Below are 22919 nucleotides of genomic sequence, written 5' to 3'. Positions count from 1 at the left end.
GCAGCTAGTGCACCGATGGATTCCTGCCGCTTCCCGCCACAAATCCCCTCCCGAAAATCCCCGGCAAGTGCAACTGTTTTGGTAGTTCCTACCTGACTGTTGGCCTGGCTAAGCTTAACTCTTAGCCTGGCCTGCGACGACGCCCCTTTTGTTCAATTTCTGCTGCGATGGTGGAGATGATGACGAGGACGATGATGAGGATGAGGATGAGCATGGTGGGTCAGCCAGTTGGCTAACTGTGGATGTGGATGGGGATGTGGAAAGGGGTGATGGGTGAAGGTTGAGGCTGGGCTGAGGTGGATGAGGCATTATGGGCTAAGCGGCGGAAGCAGGTTGCCGTGGCATAAAAGGCATTCTGCATGTAATTATGGAAACATGGTTTTGGCAAGTTGTTTACACAGTACGCGAAGTCATAGGGTTGTCAGGTCAACCACTAAAAATTAATAACGAATAAAAAAATCATTTTAATTGGGGCTCAGAAAACGTTAATAGGTCTGCAATGAAATTTGAGTTAATAAACAGAAAAGGATAAACATTTTTTTAGTACAAATTTAAATATCCGTAGATTTATATATAGGATAAAAGATAAACATTTTTTAGATACATTTTTTTTAGTTAAAATTCAAATATCCGTAGATTTATCTTTATACCCTTGCAGAGGGTATTATAATTTTGGTCAAAAGTGTGCAACGCAGTGAAGGAGACATCTCCGACCCTATAAAGTATATATATTCTTGATCAGGATCACCTCCTGAGTTGATATAGCCATGTCCGTCTGTCCGTCTGTCTGTCCGTCTGTCTGTTTCTACGCGAACTAGTCTCTCAGTTTTAAAGATATCGAATTGAAACTTTGCACACACCCTTCTTTCCTTTGCACGCAGTATATAAGTCGGAACGGCCGGGATCGGCCGACTATATCCTATAGCTGCCATATAACTGATTGATCGGAAATGCCATAACTCTGCTGTTTGTTAAGTTAGGAAGTTGGGACTCTCTATGGGTATTATATTTGGCCAATTAATCCGACCTACCAAATTTCATAAGGATCGGCCGACTATATCCTATAGCCGCTATATAACTGATTGATCGGAAATGCCATAACTTTGGTGTTTGTAAAGTTAGAAGGTTGGGATTTTCTATGGCTTTTATATTTGGCCAATCAATCCGACCTACCAAATTTCATAAGGATCGGCCGACTATATCCTATAGCTGCCATATAACTGAACGATTGGAAATGCCATAACTTTGGTGTTTTTAAAGTTAGAAAGTTGGGATTTTTTATGAGTATAAAGAATGCATCATATGAATAATTTTGGAGAATATAATTTACAAAATATTCTGCAAGGGTATATCAACTTCGGCTCCGCCCGAAGTTAGCTTTCCTTTCTTGTTTTACATTGCATTTTAAAATCTACTTTTACTTTCACAAAATACAAAATACAAAATACAAAAGCAACATTAAGTAAAATATAAATATGTACAAGATTATATTGCCATAAAAATAAAAGTTGTTATAATTAAATATAAAGAAACAAACTATTGAAGCTGATTTTTATTCAAGAAACACAACTCTTTGGCCTAGAATTCTTCTTTATTAATAAGATAATATTATCAGAACTTTTTTAAAGTCTTATTATAAACAATTTTACAATAATACATACTTACCTAATTTTTCCCTGTGTAAAACCTTTTTAAACTTACCATTGAGACGATCAAAAGGGCCTAATTTTTGTACTCTATTAACTTTTAGTAAAACCATTTGCAATTCATAGAATTATTTGGAAAAATTGAAGTAAATTAAGTTTCCAATGGCCACCCGACAACCCTTCATCCTGGCCATATTTCCCGCCATGGCCCCAATCCCGTACATCACCGTACATCACCCACCCAGCCTGGACCCACCCCCTCCGCTCCCCAGGAACTTCTCGAGCAAGTTGATTTTTTATTACACCGTCTACGCCTTTCGAATTACTTGCGACAAGCCCTCTCTGCAATGGTTTACATAAATGGAATTAATGCGATCAAGTGGGGGGAGGGGTTGAGGTGGACGAGGAGGGGGCAGAGACCGAGGAACCTGTGCTAGAAGATTACAAATGATGGCTAATTTGACTGGTCCATTGTGCAGGGTAAATGCAATTATGAGATAGAGCACTGCAGTCTCGAATTTCCCAGCCTGGGAGATTTCGCAATTTGATTTGCCCGAAGACCACCTCCACGATCAGTTGTGTGACGTGGGTATCCGTATACACGGCAGTGCACTTTGCATTTCACAGTGCACAAAGGCCATTAAATTAATGATCTATCTGCAATGCATGAGCAGGATTTTTACGACCTGCCAGGAGTCAGCAGGAATCCCGCTGCGAGGATGCAAAAGGCAGCGGGATCAGTTACCTGCCTGTTGGCCAGCTAATAAGAGACCTGGCGCCGAAAATCCATAACAAATGCTCGAAAATCCGTTAGGCCGCCGCTCGGACGCCCGAGATAAGCCCGAATATCCTTAAGCAAATACATATCCTTATTTCGTATGCAGGCCGCTGCCTCGATCCAACGGTTTGGCTTCCTTTTGACTCCTTTGCCAGAGCGCATTGGTTTTTGTTCCCCGTATCTGACTCTCAAGTGACGACTAATGATAGTAAAAACTGTTTTTCTTTTTGAGAAAAACAGAACATGCCAACGGTTTTCGGCCGAAGCCTCACTTTCTGCACCTTTTCTTGTACCCGGTGACTTTCTTCTTGCTCTTTTGTTGCACCTTTTGTTTTCGGGCCGAAAATGCCATTAATTCGTAATGAGAAAGGTGTCATCGCTGCAAAGTCAAAAGACAAATATTGCCGGGACCCGCCCACAGTTCGAGAACCCATTGCCGGTGGGAGGACGTTCCTGCAGCAGGTTCTGCATCAAATCAATTAGTGTTTCTGTTCTATTCGATGGCCATCAGCTGTTCCAAGTGGGGGGCGTCAGTTTAGTCCGAGAAAAATCGATTTTCTGCCGGCAGAAGAACCAAGAAATCGCTGATTGCACTGGGGCAGCTATAAACTCTGGATGAGTAAATTAAGTCTTCATTGGGGCAGACTAACACAAAATTATTTGATTTTTAATTTCTCAAACGATACCAAAGACAAACTATTTATATTGATCTTATTTGCATCGAATTTTGAGGCAGAATGATTATAAGAAATCATTGCAACTATTTGGCTTGTGGCCTACAGTCTCTTTGAATTCTCACTCAACAAAAACAAAAGTTTGTTTCGGAAGAGAACCAACAGTTTCACTTGGCCAAGTTATTAACATATTATATTTCGGAGACAAAATTCGGTTTGCCTTTTATTAAAGTTTAAAAATTAAAAACTTTGAGCTCCATTTTCTGAAAACACTGCCGTGGTGAAACATTCTTGTAAACAAACTAAAAACTATTAGCAAAGTAAACTTTATTAATGTTAATTTTTGGTTTAACATATTATTATTGTATGATCAAAATGAAATCTACTATATTTGAAAATATTTGATCTAAATATTTACCATTTATTTCTGGTACTTTTATTTTCTAATATTTTGCCACCTATAAACTCTATAAATAAAAGCAATAGCCCCCTGTTCTCTTTTCCCATTCAACTTTATTTCACCATACCACGCACTTCTTGAGCGGATTCATTTCCGTGCCCAGTTTGCAGTTGAAAGCCTCGCTAAACTCGGGCATATTGCTCAGGGTGCCCTGAACCCGAAACTCGTCGTAGGCGTGGACATCGGTCCTCAGTCTCCTGATCTTCTCGCCATTATCCTTCCCATTGCACCAGGTTTGGGCGAACTTCACGAAGAACAGCTGTTTGTTGTTGAAGTTCACTCCCCGCAGTGGTTTTTCCGACCAAGCCTTGTCGCCAGTTTTCCGCTTGAACGCATAGTAAGCCATTCGGGTGCCAACATTATCGGCAATATTATCGCCAGAGGTGAGAGTGCCATTCGTTTGGATGCCCATCAGAATGAACTTATTATACTGCGATTCCAGACAGCGATAGCGCTCTTTGAAGTTCCTCAGAGAAGCTGTGGACCACCAGTTGGTCTTCTTGCCATCATAGTTGTACTGATAGCAGTAGGAGTCGAAGCCGTGGGCCATCTCATGACCAATAATATTACCCACTCCGGCGTATTTCAGCACATCCGGGAAGTCCAAATGGTAAAAGGGCCACTGGGCCATTCCAATGGTGATGAAGGCTAGATTTAGGAAATCTGCATAATATGCATTCACTGATCTCGTGGGCATGAGAAGGGGAATCAATGCCTTATCCACCGATCGCAGACGTATCCGGGCTCGACTGCCTTCCATGATGCACAGGTTCTCAAACCAGTTCCCTGTCATGTTGATATCAGTGTACACCCCATCAATCACCTCGCGATGCTGCAGATCATCCGTATAACCCACTAAAATATCCATTGAAGCCAGCTTGGTTTTGGCCTGCGATCGGGTTTCATCATCCAACCAGGTATGGTGGTCCAAGAGATCGTAAAACGTGTCCTTGATGTCCTTGGCCACACCCAGGATATCAGCACGTCTCTCCTTATCGAACACCTTACCAATGAACCAGGGCAGCAGAGCGAAATTGTAGTACGTTTCCGACAAAGAGCGGCATTCATTTTGAACTCCGCCTATTTTCGTTTGAGTTTTCCACAAGCCATAAAACTTGAGCAGTTCTCGCATTTTAATATAACCTTTAAGCGTTTCCAGATTGGCTTGCTCCAGAAAGAAAACCAAGTCGTTGACATTATCCAGTTGATTGAGCACTGGCCAGTGGCCTTCCTGACTGCCATTGAAGGCCAGCTCAAAGAAGCGAGTCCAGTTCAAGCGATCGTGTTTGTGTTTTGCCAGGAAGTCCTTGTAATTTAACTGCTCCGTTTCATTTCGCGATTTGATTACTGAAATCAAATTCCTTTCGAATTGTGTGAGGTTGTTAAAGTTCTCCACAAATTGTTTAACCTTGTCTGCACTGGTATCCAAACCAAACTCTCTTGTCATGTTTTTCAGCTGCTCTTCACTTATACCGGCCAGAACTTTACTGGGAAGCGTTAGCAGTAGATCAAACTTCCTGGAGGAGGTACTATAATGCACTTTTAGAGGCAGCAGGGGATATATATCGTATTTGGACATGAAGTTTATGTACATCCAATCGTAAGTCGCGTTGCTCTTCCTCAAACGATCCTCATCGAGATCCAGAAAATACTGATAGCCCAATGACAAGTTGGCCTTCATTTCCACACAACTGGCGTAGAATTGTTTGGCTTTCACCTCCGCCGACCTTGTGCCATTGACACCCAAGTCATCCAGCTCCCTTTTGGTGGCATTTTGCAGGAATCCCAGGACCTGCTCGTCGATCTTGTGCTGGATGGCGTGGAGAAAACTGGTATTCCTGGCCTGTTCCGGTACCAGTTCCGCCTTTTTCCAACCGCCACAGCTGAATTCGTAGAAGTTCTCGCAGGGATCGACGCTCCTGTTCATGGTGGACAGCAGGAATTTGCCATAGTCCTCAAGCAGTTCCTCTTTCTGGATGGTGGTGGGTGGCAGGAAAAATAGATCGTTGGCGAAAACACGATGGGCTAAAATGAGCGATATTAACGTGGCCCACAAAGCGTTGACCATGGTCCAAACTCCACTCAAATACACACGATTCGAGAGCAATAATTAAACTGGAGTTGCGCGCCCGGCCGCAGACGGAAAAGTTCTAAACTTTTTTGGCAACGCGCTTTGGCAATTTATACAATCATGATCTGGCAAAAGCAAAAAGGGGGGCATTCGGGTCGGAGGGGAGGGAGCACACGCTTCAGTGGCTGAGGTAATACAACTCACACTCGGATTCACCACAGAAACCGCATTAGTGGCACAATTTATGCTTCTACCTTAGAACGGCTGAATCTTCCGCACAAATCTTGGCATTCTTCAATTAACCGCGATTCTCCAAAAAAACCCCTTATCAGTCTAGAAAGCTCTCGCTGCCCTAAATGCTGATTTAACTATTTTATCGCTCTCCAGAGATCTCATCCCAGAGTGATTCTCTTCGGACTCTTTTCGGATTTGTTTGCTTTATTTTTGTTTGAATGTCACATGTTAATGACCCCGTTCCGAAATAATCACCGCAATTATAATGCAAACATTTCTAAATGGTTTTTAACTCTCTCATCTGCTGGTTTTATTTTGTATATATTTTATATCGTTTTTTATGTGTTACGTATTTGTCTGGCAATAGACTCGTTACATCAGTCAGTAGGCCGAGAGAAATTGGTGGAGAGGGGGCCTTGGAATAGTACCAGTTATAATTGCAGAAACCGAACCACCAAATTGTGGAGTTAAAAATAGTGATATATTTCAATTTAATATCGGCGAAACAATTTACGAATTTTTGTACTTTTTGCTTGCCGAATTTTATTTCAAGCAATGCACTCAACAAAAAAGTGGCAACAAGCATTGCAAAATAAAAAGCATCAATGTAAATGGAATTTAATGAATTTATTTATTTTTTTATTTATTTTTATTTTTTTTCTAGACAGCTATAAATAATTGTATGCTAACTGGTCCCAAATTTGAAAACATTATAAACACACCACAATTTGGTTTTACAGAGTAAAATTGAAAACACAAAAGAAATCAATAAAAATGTTCTCTTTATTACCACTTCTAACCATATGAGCTGCTGATTTTGTAATAACCTTTAAGACTGCACACAAATAGCCAACTCAATTCCATTTGCTGCTGTGTGGTCCAATTTCTCAATTAAAAATATTTCCAAAGAAAAATCATAAAAAAAACTCATTTCAATCAACCGAAAAAAGAGATATTCAGCGAATTTCCTTAGCAGGCATTGCGTAATTGAAAATTCTTAAAGGATCGAAGGGAAGAAGCCAACTGGCAATGCATTGCGCTCCTGTCACTTCTGCGGGGCTGCCCCTTTGCTTCCCCCCGCTTTTCACTTTTTCTAATGTGCTTGCCAGCCGGTGCATGCAACAAAGGAGCACAAAGGATAAAGGATGTTGCCGCAATGGGAAATCAAAGCGCATAGGATAGCAATAAAGAGGGCCCAGGTAGAGCAGGATGCGCGTTAATCGCCATGTTGCAGGTAAATATAATCGCACAAAGTAACAATGCCAAAAAATCGGGGAAATGGTGATGGCAGGCGGCTCCCTTGGAGCGCCTTCGATTTGGTTGAAACAGCTTGCGAGGCTTAGGAGACGGGGCCAAAGGATGCACGGCACCAGTGGCAAATTGAGCCTGAAAAAAGGATTTAATGTTCAGTTTTTTAACAATTGCGGCTTGTGCGGCTAAAGCAGCTGCTCCGATGGCAACTGTGCAAGCAAGGACTCCTTTTGGTCCCTTCATTTGATTGAAACTTTCACCTTTGGATCTTCATCTTTCAGCGAGAGTCTCCCCTCGACAGATTGCACTCTCAAAAGGACCTTGACTGGCACGCGCATTCAGGCATATTGACAGGAGCTAAAAAAAATCATTTACAGAAAACAGGAAGCCTTTCCAATTATGGAAAGTCAGCTTTCTAACCCGACCCGCCCTCATTTCATTTTCATAATCCCAAACACGCTTCGCATTCAGTGGTGACATTATTGTTTGCAAAAATAAGCAAGCATTAAAAATACTAGAAAAAATACATATTTTTCTATTTTTAATTTAAGAAACTAAAAAAAATATTGTTTTTATTAAAATTATACATTTAACAAATACAAAGTAAGCCCTAGTCCATCAATTAACATTAAAAATTTTAATTTTTATGTTCTTTATCAGGGGTAAACAAAAAAATTAACATTATTTCGTTTATTTTTGGTTTATAAATATTTTGTAATTAATTTGTTCAGGAATAAAAATGGTCTGATTTTTAGGTATATTCCTGTTCTCTAAATTATTTATTAAAAATTATTTTTGCTAAATAGATGCAAAATATTAAAAAAAAAATTAAAAACAGATTAAAAACAAGAAAGGAAAGCTAACTTCGGGCGGAGCCGAAGTTGATATACCCTTGCAGAATATTTTATAAATTATATTGTCCAAAATTATTCATATGATGTATTCTTAATACTCATAAAATGTCCCAACTTCCTAACTTTAAAAACACCAAAGTTATGTCATTTCCAATCGTTCAGTTATATGGCAGCTATAAGATATAGTCGGCCGATCCTTATGAAATTTGGTAGGTCGGATTGATTGGCCAAAAATAAAACCCATAGAAAATCCCAACTTCCTAACTTTACAAACACCAAAGCTATGGCATTTCCGATCAATCAGTTATATGGCGGCTATAGGATATAGTCGTCCGATCCTTATGAAATTTGGTAGGTCGGATTGATTAGCCAAAAATAAAACCCATAGAAAATCCCAACTTCCTAACTTTAAAAACACCAAAGTTATGGCTTTTCCGATCGTTCAGTTATATGGCAGCTATATGATATAGTGGCCCGATCCGGCTCGTTCCGACTTATATACTACCTGCAATAGAAAGACAACTTTTGGGAAAGTTTCAAGCAGATAGCTTTAAAACTGAGGGACTAGTTTGCGTAGAAACGGACGGACAGACGGACAGACGGACAGACGGACAGACGGACAGACGGACAGACGGACGGACAGACGGACATGGCTAGATCGACTCTTCTGGTGATGCTGATCAAGAATATATATACTTTATAGGGTCGGAAATGTCTCCTTCACTGCGTTGCAAACTTTTGACTGAAATTATAATACCCTCTGCAAGGGTATAATAAATAGAATTATCTATCAGTTTTTTAGCTAGTCAATTGAAATTGCTCTAAAAAAGCTAAATTGACAGCTCAGCTCGAATCAGATGTTTCTGCTCCATTTCCGGTGTGTCAACCCTTTTTGCATCTTTAAGATGTCGCGTGGCCGGCACAAGCCGAAGGGGTGACAGAGGGTTAAACGTTAACTAATATTTTCCTTATTGTTATGCTAAAGAATCCGGTTCAATCTGTGCCGGCGAAAAGAAGGGGAAATGACTTTCCTGCGGCTTTGCCGGCTTTGTTCTACCTGAACCCCGGCCATAAATCAAATTAATACGCATAACATCGGCTCTGATCCGATCTGACTACTGGCTTCAATCACAATTATCCCGGACCCGTGATTCGTGAACTTCTCTCATTATTCAGACGGTGTTGGGCGCTCTAATGAACATTTTGTGGTCGCCTCGGCTGGACTTGAAGCGATGGCAATTGTATTTGATGCTTTTTTATTTTTGTGCATCATTAGCCATAGGTCAAAGTTTCATTCATAAAGTGTTCTGTATTTTTCTGTTGAGTGCCGGCTCATAAATGATCAACAATGAAGTGATCATGTGCCATACGGTAGCAGTGGTTGGCGAGAAAATAAATAGGAGGTCGAAAAATGTTGAGGGGGAAATTTTCTAAATTTATTTTGGGTTTATATGGCGCCTATATTTGTAAATAGGAATCAACAACCAAATTCTTTGAAAATTCTTAACCATTCCGAGACTTTTTTTTAAATAAAAATAGGTCTAATTGATTAAAAAAGCTAATATAATTTTTAAAACATAGATCCTTTTAACTTTTTATGCTTTTGGTGAACATGTATAGACATATATTGTCAGAATACCTTAGGAAATATAATAGTATGTAGGAAATTTTCGTAGATCCCTATCATTTGTGTATTCTCTCTGTCATTTATTATACCTATTCTTTGAAAATTCTTAACCTTTCTGAGACTTTTTGTAATAAAAATAGGTCCAGTTGGTTAAAATAATGTTTTAGCTTCTATAATTTTTAAAACACACATTATTTTTAAACTTTTTATGGTTTTGGTGAACAATATAATAATAAGTAAGAAACTTTGTAGATCCCAGTAAGATCCCTGAATTCACTCCTGACTATTCTCTCTGTCATCTATTATCCTACCACTCGTTTCTCTCCATTTGTAGTCCTAAAATGCAGCTAATAGAGTTACTCCATCGCTGAGCGAAGGGCGTGTCACTCAGCCTGATGACGTACAACGCCCACACTTCGATGAACAAATGTTCGGATTTCACTCCCTCCTGTCCTTATCTAAAAACTATAAAATGAAAATTATGTACAGATTTCATAATCAATCAAAGTCGTAAATGAAAAGATCGACGAAGAACAAAGAACTGATTGAAAACTGGATATAGCGAGTATGGCGTACAACCCCCACTAAAAAGCAGCGTAACCAAATGGGCAAAGGGTGCAGTGCAGAGGGGGTTACAAGGTAAAAAGGCGTATCAAAGTTCCATAATGATGAGTAATTGGTAGTGACATAAACGGTTTCCATTGGCAATATTAAAAGGGGTTGGGAGGAGCAGGAACAGGGCTGTTTACCATCGAAGGGGTGAAAAGCCAGCAAGTGTTGATAATGATATCGAAACCCCTTTTTTTTTACCCTTTTTAGCCCATTTTATCAGCACTTTTTTTTGGGAAATTCTCACTTCATTTCGGTTAGTTCATAAAAATACAATTGTTTAACCCTTTTCTCTGCTTTCACTTATTTCTCTGTGATTTATAGCGCTGGCTACAAGCTGTCGTGGCAAAACAATATTAAATCCCTGGTATCTAAGGCCCGCCGACGGCATTGGATATCATAATTATAATAGCAACAACGGCGGGGACATCAACAAGGATGTTGGCCAGCAGATGACTTCCGCAAGTGGCGATGGCCAGACATGTCTGCCAGTCTCGTATTTTGGCATGGAGACGCTGGCATCTGTCAAACAGCGACAAAAATCCCTGCCAGACTTTCTAATACCGCTGCACGAAATCATGTTCCAACAACATCATTACCAGCAAAGGACAATGGGCACATTAATTAATAGTCTGCCGCCCGGCTTGGTCGGGTATCCCCCCAAAACAGAGACGTTCAAGTCGTTAACCCCGCCGAAAGCAGCGCAGCACCACCAGAATAACCCGAATCACCAGAATCACACCGGCGACCACTCCTTCGTCCGTCATTTCCACGAACGAGATCGCCTCATTCGGGAGCACCAGCTCAAGCAGCAGCAGTTGCGTGACGAGGAGGAAGTCCTTCAGGAGCAGGAGCAGGAGCAGGAGCTGGAGCAGGACTGCCTGGTGGTGGAGCCGGGGAAGGGCCAGGATGTCCCATCTGAGCTGGGGCATAACCATCATTGGCATGGCGTCGTTTGCGCTGCCAATGGCCATGCCACGAAGCTGCTCCACGTTGCCCCACCAAAGGCAGTGCCACCCCCATTGCCACCACAGCAACCGCCAGTCAGGGAGGTGCAGGTCCCGAACTCCACGTCCTCCTCGACGATGGTGGAACCACCCAGGCAGCCCAGCATTTACGAGCAGCCAGTACCAAATGGTCGACATTGTCGTCCTGCTAACAAAGGTAAGTTTTATGCTCAAATTAATTGTTTGGCGGCGAAAAAAACGAGCGGGAATGGGTTAGTTAGTTAAGAAATGACCAAATTATATTCAATATAAATATTTATGTGTTAAATGGATACTTTTGAGTAAGCTAAGCGTAGATTATGCTTTGCAACTACGCACAATTTCATACAAATTTCCTTAAAGATGGTTCTAAGTTTTCTTAAAAAAGTTAATTTGTATATATTTTCCAAAATATTTTAAATATTGTTAGTTAATTGCTAAACTCTTAAGCTTCACATTCTGATACTTTGAATATCTAGCGTAAAAGATTTCCTAAAAACTTCTAAAGCGTCCATCATGTATTTCCCTCAAAAGCATTACCCAGCCAAATCTAATCCAAGGTAACTCTACACCAAGCACTCAAAAAAGTGAAAAAATAAAACGAAATTCAACTCAATTACAAGCTTTCAACTTAATACAATACCTTTTATACCACCACCTACCCCAAACTAAGAGTCCAGCAAAAAAGAGAAAGAGGGGGAAGTCCCCCTCAGAATTGCCAACATACAAACTCCATTTAAAATCACTAAAATATTAATAAATTTACAAAAGTGCGAACAAAATATGCGTGAAAATTCTCAAGTACACCAGCGCAACCTTTACAACTTTATTTAATGGAATTTAAAACCACTTTGTGCGCCCAGTGGGTGGGTGGGTCAGGCCCGGGTCATTGGTGGGTGGATGTTGTCGGGTTGTTGGAAAAGGTGGCTTGCGGCGCTCAAAAAAACCGAACCACAATTGCATGAGGTAACCTTTGACAGGACACAACAAAAAGCGAAAGAACCCACCCCGCGCCGTAAAAAGCAAGGGAAAATCCGAAGAGGAAAGCTCTGGCGCAAACTGGTGTCACTACCAACTGTGACCTGGTATTCTGAGCAGCTTATGGCCAATTGAGCTCCGCCTCGGGGAACAAACTCCGCTGAGGGTGGCCGTAAATCCAATAAAAACGCTTTACAAGCTGTAAAGCAAAGATCATAAATCCATTTTTGTTTTTACCCACCACCTCCATTTAAATGCGATTTACATTTTTCACCGACTCTAAAATGGTTGCGCAACAGCATAAGGGTTAGATTTGCATAGATTGATCTTTAGCTGGGAAACAATAGGAAAAGGCTGAAAATGGCGATGTAAAGAGAACAAGTTAACCTATTTTTTTTATTTTTTTATTGTTGTTTTATATTTTAAATCTTAAATTTTATAATCTTTTTATTGTAAACCTTATTTTTATAAGTACTACAGTTTAAGTTCTCGCATAAGTAAGAATATAAATTTAAGTATGAGAATATAAATTTAAATAGTTAAACAAAATTAGATATTTCACTTTTTAATTCTTTTTTTAGACTACCAACTATACAATAAATTTGTTTTGAAAATACAAACAAATATACAGATATAACTAAACCTACGTACTAAAGCAAATCAAAATTTTCTATAGTTTCAATGTAAAACGGAAAATAATTGTATAATTGATCAAAATCACTCGACTTTGTTATATCCTTAAGTGCTTAAAAGTTTTTTTCAAATGTCAACCGCTATAAAAGAAGGACCCTTTCGAAATGGTTTTCCCTCCAAAACTTTTCAACTCTTTCCATCTGCTGACCCAAAAAATCTTATACAAAAACGCACAAAAAATAGCGCGCCAAAATAGTAGAAAGGAACCCGATTAAAGCGAGTGCAAATCGATGAGGAAACCTCAGCAACGGAAATCAATAGAGGAAGAGGACAAAGCAGCCTCTAAATGTCCTTTTACTTCCGCATTTGTAGCGCCGCATCTTCCCTTCTTGGATTATTTATTAACGTTTATTGATTTCGACTTGCCCAGCGGCAATCTGCCACAGAAAATCGCTGTCAATCGGCAGTGCAACCCTTCGCAGAAGACCAAACTCAGATATTTCGACAAAAAATAATGAATTTTCTACACATTTTTTCCCCGCACAATGCCGAAGAAAATTGCGCGCCGTTTTTTGGGCCAGAAAAACGAAGAAAACGACAAGACTCAAGGGTAAAAATTGAGGATCACTGTCAAGGATTACCCGAGATCTTCCACAGCTTAGCTCTAAGGTAAACTCACGAGGGGTAGCAACCCCTTGGCTTCGACTACCTAAGGGTGAATGTACCCCAATAATGCGTAATTTTTTAAGGTAAAAATAGCTCGAAATTGAAAGAAATTCAAATTGAACAAAGGCCAATTTTTTGGGTGATTTTTTGTGCGATTTTTGTCTTTTGGGGAGGGTGAGAAAAAGGCAAAAAATTGCGGTTCCCTTTTATATTTTTTTTGGGTGCCAGGACTCTGATTAAGTACGGGATATCTAACGGAATTTTCGCAAAATTTTCTCACAATTTTGTTGGGTAAAGAATTATTGATTTATGTGCCTGTTTTTAACCCATTTTGGGTGTAGAAAATGGAATGTTATGCAAAAAAACCGTTACTTTTGTGTGTTGCAGAAAAAGTATATTTTAAAAGAAATTATCGTTTACATTTATTGCAACAAAAAAGTAGTTCTTATATTTAAAAAAATATTTTAAAGGCATTAAAATTGGGTTAATAAAGCCACAATATTCTTTTTAATGTCATTAAAATTTGAGTAAGGTGAAGGTTGCGGCAAGAAATATTGATCTAAACTTTAAATACCACAAAAATTAATTTTCTATGTGTTAGCCATTGGTCTTGGGAACAAGTTTTATAGATTATTTATTCCACAGATTTTAAAAAATATTTAAATTTTATTTTAGCAAACGGAGCTTTAATTCTTCTATAAAGACGTAAAACCCGTGCAAAAACCACCCAGCTGCCGAAAGATATGAACCCCAGCCGCAACTACTGCCCCCAGCCACTTAACCTCCCATTTTATCTGACCAAAATGTACGACTAACTTGAGGACCGAATGCTAGTCTCGTCTTATTTGCTTAACGCAAATTGGTATGTCATTTTAATGCGTTGCAAGAGCAGCACTGGCCGAACGAGAAGCGACAGGGAAATGTCGGAGTTTTCACAACCACCCGACATTGTTTGGTTCCGGGTTAGTGCTCCCACCGCCGGTCCTGCCGATGTCCTTGTCCTTGTCCCGTCTGTTTTCGTCATGCAAAGTGTGTGTGGTTTCCACACAGCACCCGCTTTTCCTCTCGATTTTCCGGCGATGCTGCCAAGCGTTTATTTTCTTGATTAATTTCAATGCCCAAAAACTTCCATGTTGCCATGCACATGTGTGTATTCGAGTGTGCCTCCCCCTTTTGGTCCTGTCTGGTGTGTCCAGTGATGTCCTGGCTGTCTGTGCCGTCTGCTCCTGGCAAATAATCAAATTGCCTAGACACCGCCCAGGAACAACGCAAAATAAGGCACAGGGAAACTATCCGAAGTGAGGAACTGTTTATCTTTTGTCTCCCAGTGACAAGTTTAATCAGCAGCAGCGCCAGTAACGCCAGGACCAAAAAGGATAACTATTGAAATTAGTTTGGGGGAGAATCGAACGATTGCTATTGATTTTCCCGTTTTTCCTTTGGCTCTTAAATCATGTTGGCACTTTAATGTGAAGTAATGTGTAAATAATGATAGTGAAAACCTTTTATATACTAGTAAATCAAGTTATTGTTCTATATAAATTCTGTTATTCAATTAAAGTTTAAAGTATGACAGTTAAAGATACATTTATATTAGTTTGTTAAATGTGTTTTTACTCCCAAAATTGTTATACTAAATTTATTATTAGAAAGTTTTTTGTGAATCTCTTGACCTCTAGAGCAACCAGTTCACCTATAGATTATATTATAAAAATAAAAGCAGCGGTATCAAACACAATTGCAAACTACATATTTAATTTAAGAGGAAAAGTCAAATTTGCATGTTACTTGAACTTGAATGGATAATTAATGCAGTTGCGTATTTTACCGTAAAGTCAAAAAACAAATTAAAAATTTGATTATTTATGAAATCTATATTATTTTTGCAATTTTGTGTCTTAATTTTTTTAAGAAAATAATATTTTATTCATAAAGACATTCTCGTTCATAGTTCGTTTGATTTTATTGGTTCTTTCTAAATTCTTTAATTGTTTTGGTCCTTGAAGCGAAGAGGAAATCGAGTCCTGAAGGCAAAACATTAATTTTGCAGTTTTAATTAAAATGCTTCAGACGAAACGGAAAATGGGCGCAAGTCAGCCAAGGGAAAACAGGAGAATTTCCTCCATTATTTTCCCCAGCAGGACCCACAAACTTGGGCGAATGGAGAAAGAAAGCAATGGGAAGTGCAGTCACAGTCATAATCATAAAATGTATGCGCTGTCACCAGGGCTGCAAAGGGCCTTTTCCTCCGCTTTTCCTCCTCAAAAAAAGCAAAAACGAAAATCGCAGCTCACATGTTTGTGTGGGTGGAAAATGGCAAAAAAGGAAAAGGGAAAAGGGGGCAGTATGAACGCGGGAGAGCGCAACAACACTTGTTGTAATTACTCGAGAAAGTCTCGGTTCAATGGCTGCGCTGATGTTTATATGAATGAGTTTTGTGTTTATATAAACACAACGAAATGCTCAATTTGATGGGTGGATTGAATGGCAGGATTGCAGGATTCGGAAAACGCTGCCATATGATTCTCAGATTTACAGTAGAATACTGTGAAAGTTCAAAGAAAAATATGGTTGGGAAAATATTTCAGAGACTTTAAGCGGTTTCTTTATAAAGATCTTGATCTATCTTATCAATGTATTAATGATTAGTTTATACAGAAAGAAAAATATAAGTTAATACTAAAAATATTCAATAGTAATATTCTAAAATAAGAAAAAACTGATAAAATCTTTAAAAAATATTTGAAAATGATTCACCTTATTCACTACCTTATTAGAAAAGAACTAGATATTTCTAATCTGTGTTTCTTTACTGATTCACAAGTATTTGACCAAGGGAATCTTTCATAAGATAACTGAGTTGACCGTTTGGGGTTACAAAAGTATTACAAAAAAAGCATATAAGACCTATATATATACAAATTCCCTGAATATTAACCAATATTAAAGTGAGATCCCCCAAGACTATCCTTATATCAATATATATAAATGTATATATATAAATGTACATATATATAAATGTACATATATATAAATGTATAAACCAGACGACACCTTTTAGGAGCACATAAAACCCCCATTTAATTATGATTTACTTGCAACGAGGGTAAAATCGAGGTATGCAAAGAAATGTTGCATAGTGCGCAGAAAGTCGAAAGGCAAAGGCAAGGAAAACGGAAAATGCATTATACATAGGCCACACCCATTTCACAGGAGAAGTCAACTTGTGGCCTATGCTAATGCAGGAAAATGTAGAAACGCAGGGGAAGGCAACAATGGAGTGCAAGGAAATTCTGATCAGAATGCAGGCGACAAAGAATACGTTCCACACGCACACACGGACTAACGGTGGTGCAGGGTTGATTTTGAGTGCAAATGAGCGACTGAGTGAGAAGTTTGAATGGAAGGAGGAGAGCGGAGAGGAAATGAGGAAAACTACCGCTGCAAATCATAAAGTATATCACACACACTCACAGCCAGGAGAGAGAGCGAAAGAGAGGCAGCGAGTGCGAGGGAGAGATAGCATGCACATAACGGGTCCCACAGAGAATGCAGCCAAATACGATTCCTCGAATTTCTGAGTCTCAGTTTCTCAGTTTCTCGGTTTCTCAGTTCCTCAATTGCATTCAACCAACGAAGTTGAAGCTAGACGGTCGGGTTCTCTCAACTAGCAAACAAAAAAAATCCGAGAAGAACAAATCGGAAGAATAGAAAATCGAACGAAGACTTTCTTTCTTGTGAATGTTTCAAGTGCAGATTTAAATATCTTTAATTATAAACATTTAAAAATAATAAAACTCACAAAATGATGGTGCTACAGCAACAACAACAGCGTCTGTGGGATGCAACAACAGGAAATAACACAAATACAACAACACAACAATCGGCGGATGCAGAAAGCACTCCAACAAAAGTTTGCCATCAGGAACATGCAACAACAGGAGCACACACATGTGAGTTATTTAGGGCTGCCACCGCACAACAAGCTAGGGAAGCTTTCGATATGTTTGGCTAGGGCTGTCAAGTGCACTAGGATTTTGTCACTAATAATGGAATTATAAATGGTATTTTAATTAATATATTAAATCCTTTTTTTTAATATTTATATTTATTTAACTGGTTAATTTTGGAAATAAAGAGGTGTTCTGTTGACAAGGTAGACCAAACATAATAGCTTTTAAAAAAATGTTAAAATAAAACATATGGGGCTTTAACGTTGTTACCCTACATGGTAATTCAAATTAATACTTTTAAAATGTCTTAAATTTTGTATTTGTTTTATGAATTTCTAAGAAGCTGTTAGATAATAACAAACAAGTCGAGGCGGCTTACCGAATAATACACCAAATCTTAACCTGATTTATAGGACCTGGTACCTGTTACCAAAACTTTTCACTTTCTCGAGCAATAAATTTTGTCAAAAAAGGACTAAGGGCTAAACCAGTCCGGCGCAAACAAAGGTCATCGATGATGATTACACGCCCACACATTATCCCGGGCAGAGGGTCCAGATCAGATGGAATAGAGTATAGGAGAGTGCACACAATTTCCCTATCAGATGAACGATTTCATGGCGTTTTGCAATAGATTTGATGCGATGTCCTGCTGCTGACGGTGTCGTTTTTGGGCAGCAGCTGTCCTGGAGCGTCCCACTGTGCGAGCGTGTGATCGTAGTTTTTAGATTTGTTGTGTTTGCATTTGCATCCTGGCAGTGTCCTTTTTACCTGTGTCCGAGACGTTGTCTTTTTTTCAGAGGGTATTTTGCATGGACACAAAGGAGAAAGAAAACGATGTTTTTTCTTATTCTTGGCATTTCCTTCGTATTTCGTTTTTTAGGGGGAAAACTATTCTGCAGCCTAAAGCGTAGGTAATTTTTAGGGCGGAACAAAGAAAAAGAAACCAAATTAGCCACAAAAGGCAAATTTTGTGTAATTACATTTAAGCCGAAGGTGTGGGTATAAAAAGGGAAAGAAATTCTAACATGCAGATCATGTGCGCAACTGAAATCCCAAAGATCCTTTGACTAATGCCACTTGTTATCCTGCCAACAGGAGAGGTGTGAGGTCAACCACCGCCCCTCCTAAGCCGGCCCCAATCCCATCGCACACAACCATTACCCGACCACAAGGACAACGCCATCCCAATGGCCAATGCGTAATCTGTATATTTATATTGTCCTGCACTGGACATTATGCACAAGGATTCCCCAAGTCAGAGCGTCCTCACAACAATATATTGTCGTAAAAATATGTTACTTTTTCCGTGCTGCCCGATGTCCTTCTCGGGGAAGGATACTACTTTGCTTACGCCCCGGGGGAGCTATAAATTTAATATCTACTTTGCAAAACAAAAAACCAAATGGCACAAAAAAAGGCTGAGGGAGGATGGAAGTGGACGGTGGGAAATGAATGAAAGATGTTGAGGATTTTAGTCTGAGTCCTGTGGACAGTTGGGATTTTGCAGCTTAAATGGGGGAAATTTATTTAAATCAAAAGCGTATTTTAAAAGAATTTAACATACATTCAACAGAAAATCTAAACCAATTTCTACGGATATAGCTATAGAAGTTGACTTTTTCGAAACGTACTAACTCAATTTTCTTGATAATAAATTAACTAAGAAACATTACAATTATTTACAGTGCTTTTTTCATCGCATGTAAAAATTGCGTGAAAACTACTTTAAGCATTCTTCCAACCATTTGTTCGCGGAAATGGGTCCTTAAAAACTTTACACCAGCGAGCACTCAGCTCAAAGCTGAAAACATTTTTGCATGTTATATACGCCATAAGAAATGTGTTATGTCCGAATTCCTAATGGACATTTTACGAGCCAGACATGAAATGAAAACACCCTGACGCTGGGACATCCCCACTCCTTAAAAAATTATTTGTCTTGTCCATTTCTGTCCTGAAGCTGAAGTACGTGTCATTTGCATTTGAGTTTGCTTGTGCCAAGCATTATTAAAAATATAAAAATATTTTTTCTTATTTTTGCAGTTATGCGGCACATGTCCAACTCACCCACACCGCCCTCGCCGCTGCGCTCCCTATCAGGTAAATACATAAATACATATATCTACAATACGGCTAATCCTTGGCCAGCATTCAGCCGACATGTCCTTTTTATCCTGCTCCCGACTCGTGTCGGAACGTGGCTACTTTGTGGCTAAATTGATTACTCACACGACAGACAATTTTTATAGTTTTCAGTTTTCCTCTTTTTGCAATATGCAATCAGCCACGCACCCCTCTCCTCTCCTCTCCACCACTGCATCCCCAGTCCACATCCCCTATCCACATCGCGTTTATTTGAAGGTTTGGCTTAGGTAGTAACTCAGAAGTGCGGCCGAGGACTGGAGTTCCTGGCTCTGTTATTGGTAATGAGGCATTAGGTTCGGGAACCTATAATATTTATGGGTGCTGTTGAGGAACCAGCACGTGACTGAAGTGTGACTGAAGGCCAGAAGCCTTTGCAGGTCGCAATAAGAAATTCGATGACTCTTAAAGGTCTTATATGAGATATTGAAAGATGGAAGCTTCTTTATTTGAAGATGTAATGCGGCATTGAACATAACCTTTTTGTTTATGTTAAAATAATAAAGTAGATGTGTTTGTTGATGGATGAAAATTAAGCCCTGTATAGAAAAACTATTACTAGCAAAATGTCAATATACGTAAATCTAGTACGTTTTTATTATAAACAATTATAAACATTAAACACATAATAGACATTGAAACATTTTAGATATACAAATTTAAATAATATTGAGTCCCAACACTAAAGTAATTGGTATAAACAGGCATTTATTATGTTCTATTGTCAAACTTCATTCAAACTTTAAATCTCTTTCATCCATTACTATCACAATGCCACCCAAAATCTTTTTTTCCACACCCACCAACAACCTCCCCCGAAAACAACCCCCGCAAGGGAACAAGCTTAAACTGGAGATCATCCTTCTGAGACCCCTATATGCTCTTTTGACCTCCGCCCCCCACCCAGATGACCCTAACACGACCCTCTTCTGTTCGCAAACAAACAAAAATAACAATTTGTCAAAATGTAAATTTCTGCTTTGGCGCATTTAAATGATGGCTCGAGCAATTATGTAAGGACCCCGAACCAAAGCCAACCCCTAACAAAGTGCAACTAATCTATGCAAAAACATGCATGGAATTCCACCCCATTTGAATAAATGCGGCGCATTAACAGGGTTGCCAATGCCATCCGATATTAGTTGACAATTATACTAGCATTTTTATTGGTTTACACAAATTAGGCGAGTCAAGCGAGCCAAGGGTGCCTAACCCCTCTCACACTCCTCTTCAGGCCATTATGCATATTCAAATGTTGTCAAAATACAGAGGGGGGAACTCTTTTCTAAAAAAGGGTTGCTTCAACAGCTAAAAAACTCGAGTGCCGCAACATTAGCATCACACACAAAAAAAGGCAAACTGTTGATCCTGCTCAACCCTGTTTAACATATCATTTGAATAGCGCCGAGGTGTGAAGTCGATTGAGGGGGTAACCCTAAGCAAAGGGTTACCCTTGCCACCTCATTTTTTAAAGTACCACTTGTTGAACGACATCCCCTCGTCTCTTTATTCAAATTGAAAGGATTTGGTTGCGTGAAGTTAATTGAGGCTCTCTCAATGCTTGAGGGGTAATTCCGAAGAGGAAGCGAGTAAAGGATATTATAATCAGCGGTTCTGATTGGGTGCTCCTTGTTTTTTGTACTTTTCAAAACTTTGTTCTGGGGGCGTTTCAAGGGCGTTTTGTGTGGCATGCAAACAAGTTGAGGAGAATCGATAGGCGTGACGAGTTTTTAATGAAGAGTTAAGAGTAGGGACTGAAAGTGCGAAGGGTTAAGCTTGAAAACATAAAGGAGTTAACGAGCCTCAATTTGAATAATGAGCAATATTAGCGTACTAAATAATACCAATTTAAATATAAGTATCGAAGCAAAAGTTATAAACACAGATATAAGTTGATGCTTGGCTTTTGACTTATTAAATACTTTTGTTAATAATAATTAGTTTTGCTGTGATAAGCAAGGACTATATTAGATTCGTTAACAATGTATATTTTATTTTTGGTATTACCCAAATAATTTCGAAACTTTCAAATGTAAAAGTGCTTAAAACGCAATAGAATTAGGTTGATTGATAACAATTTCCATTTTTTTTTTGGTATTAACCAAATATTTTGGAAACTCTAGTTTCAAATTTAAATGTGTTTTTTGGCTTAGTTTTTATGTAGATAAACTACATAAGATATACAGAGATAATTGGATTGCCAGACTCTGGCTCTCTACCGCAAATCTCTCTCAGTGCAGTCTCTATATTTCTAGTTTTATCTTTCCCATAAATCGAAACGCACTTTACACTCCCTCTTGCGATTGGGAAAATCAACCCCTAAAAACTGCATGGAAAAGGAGTACACAGAATTCCGAGTTTGCAAGGAAAGGCAACACTTCATTTGTCAGTGGAAACATTCACACATTGCCATTGTGGCAGGACGAGGAACTTGCATTCACCATGAAGTCCTCATCAGCAGGATAACACATCTGCCCCGAGACAGACAAAGCGGCATCACCTGGTTTTGGGTTTCGGAAAATCGAGGCTCGAGGATCGTGGATCGCTCGCTGCAGGCGCATTCCACTCACAAAGGATCACAACAGTGTTTCTTGCCTTGGTTTGAACTTGCTCCTGAGGCTTCTTGACTTTCCCCATATTTTCTAGAAGCCAAACAATGCAACTTGGAACCCTTTCTTTGGCTGGTCCTTTTTTCCACCCAATGGCAAGTTGCATTCTGCTCTAATCCGCGACTCGTGCATTCGAATTGTAACGAATTTTAAATTCGAAACTCCTCTATCGAGAGAGGGTTGAAAAATCCTTTCAAAAAGGGTGACATGTTTTTGAATGTGTCTAACCCTTGGATGAATTTCATTTCTAACTGGTTCCCAATGCGTTTCCAATGGCTAATTTTATTACGGCGTATTCAACTTTCGCCGTTCTACATAAAGGGAGTCATAAAAACAGCTGCCCACATGCAATTTATTTGCAAAGTTCAAACGCCCGCATTAGAAATATTTTTTTGAAACAGTTCCTAATCCCGTGAATCCAGTTTAACATGGGGTTGAATCCGCTTACAGCTATCATTTCTCTTTATTTCTAAATCGGTTTAAAGCGCTACATTTTTTACATTTTTGAAAGATGTTAGGAAGTTGATTTTAGATAGGAAGTCAAAAGGAAGGAGGTCTTGAAAAGTTAAAAAAAAATGTTAGATTTTACATATTGATCACTAAAGAAACAACCAACTTAGAATACCTTATAGTTCTTGATTTTTTAATAATTCTGTTTTATTGCTTTTACCTTATGATCAAGGTTCATATTTCTCCTGTCGGATGTTACTCACTCATTACTTTTCTTCACATCAAAATCAATAAT

The 22919-nt window shown here is 39.1% G+C and overlaps 2 protein-coding genes across 3 annotated transcripts in view; one reads left to right on the top strand and one right to left on the bottom strand.

Annotated features, from left to right (window-relative positions):
* Window positions 1-22919, top strand: part of LOC108050616 (POU domain protein 2) — a 34553-nt gene that overhangs the window by 9146 nt on the left and 2488 nt on the right. Inside the window, exons 3-4 of one of the 2 annotated variants that reach the window (XM_017132382.2) lie at window positions 10529-11368; window positions 19467-19523. In XM_017132382.2, the coding sequence (XP_016987871.1) occupies window positions 10529-11368; window positions 19467-19523 (897 nt within the window). Of the gene's footprint in view, window positions 1-10528; window positions 11369-17076; window positions 17421-19466; window positions 19524-22919 lie in introns of those variants that run through there. The other variant, XM_017132384.2, reaches the window with a different exon arrangement.
* On the bottom strand, window positions 3617-5800 carry LOC108050617 (neprilysin). The gene has a single exon (XM_017132385.1). The coding sequence runs from the start codon at window positions 5624-5626 to the stop codon at window positions 3617-3619; it is 2010 nt and encodes a 669-aa protein (XP_016987874.1). The 5' UTR covers window positions 5627-5800.

This window comes from Drosophila rhopaloa, unplaced genomic scaffold (assembly GCF_018152115.1).
Source record: "Drosophila rhopaloa isolate 14029-0021.01 unplaced genomic scaffold, ASM1815211v1 contig_2, whole genome shotgun sequence".
Taxonomy (NCBI): domain Eukaryota; kingdom Metazoa; phylum Arthropoda; class Insecta; order Diptera; family Drosophilidae; genus Drosophila; species Drosophila rhopaloa.
The sequence above is the reverse complement of the archived record's forward strand: the minus strand, read 5'-3'. Positions and strand labels throughout refer to the sequence as shown.

Coding starts and splice junctions, on each gene's coding strand:
- LOC108050617 (XM_017132385.1), bottom strand. CDS start 5,626: ATGGTCAACGCTTTGTGGGCCACGTTAATATCGCTCATTTTAGCCCAT.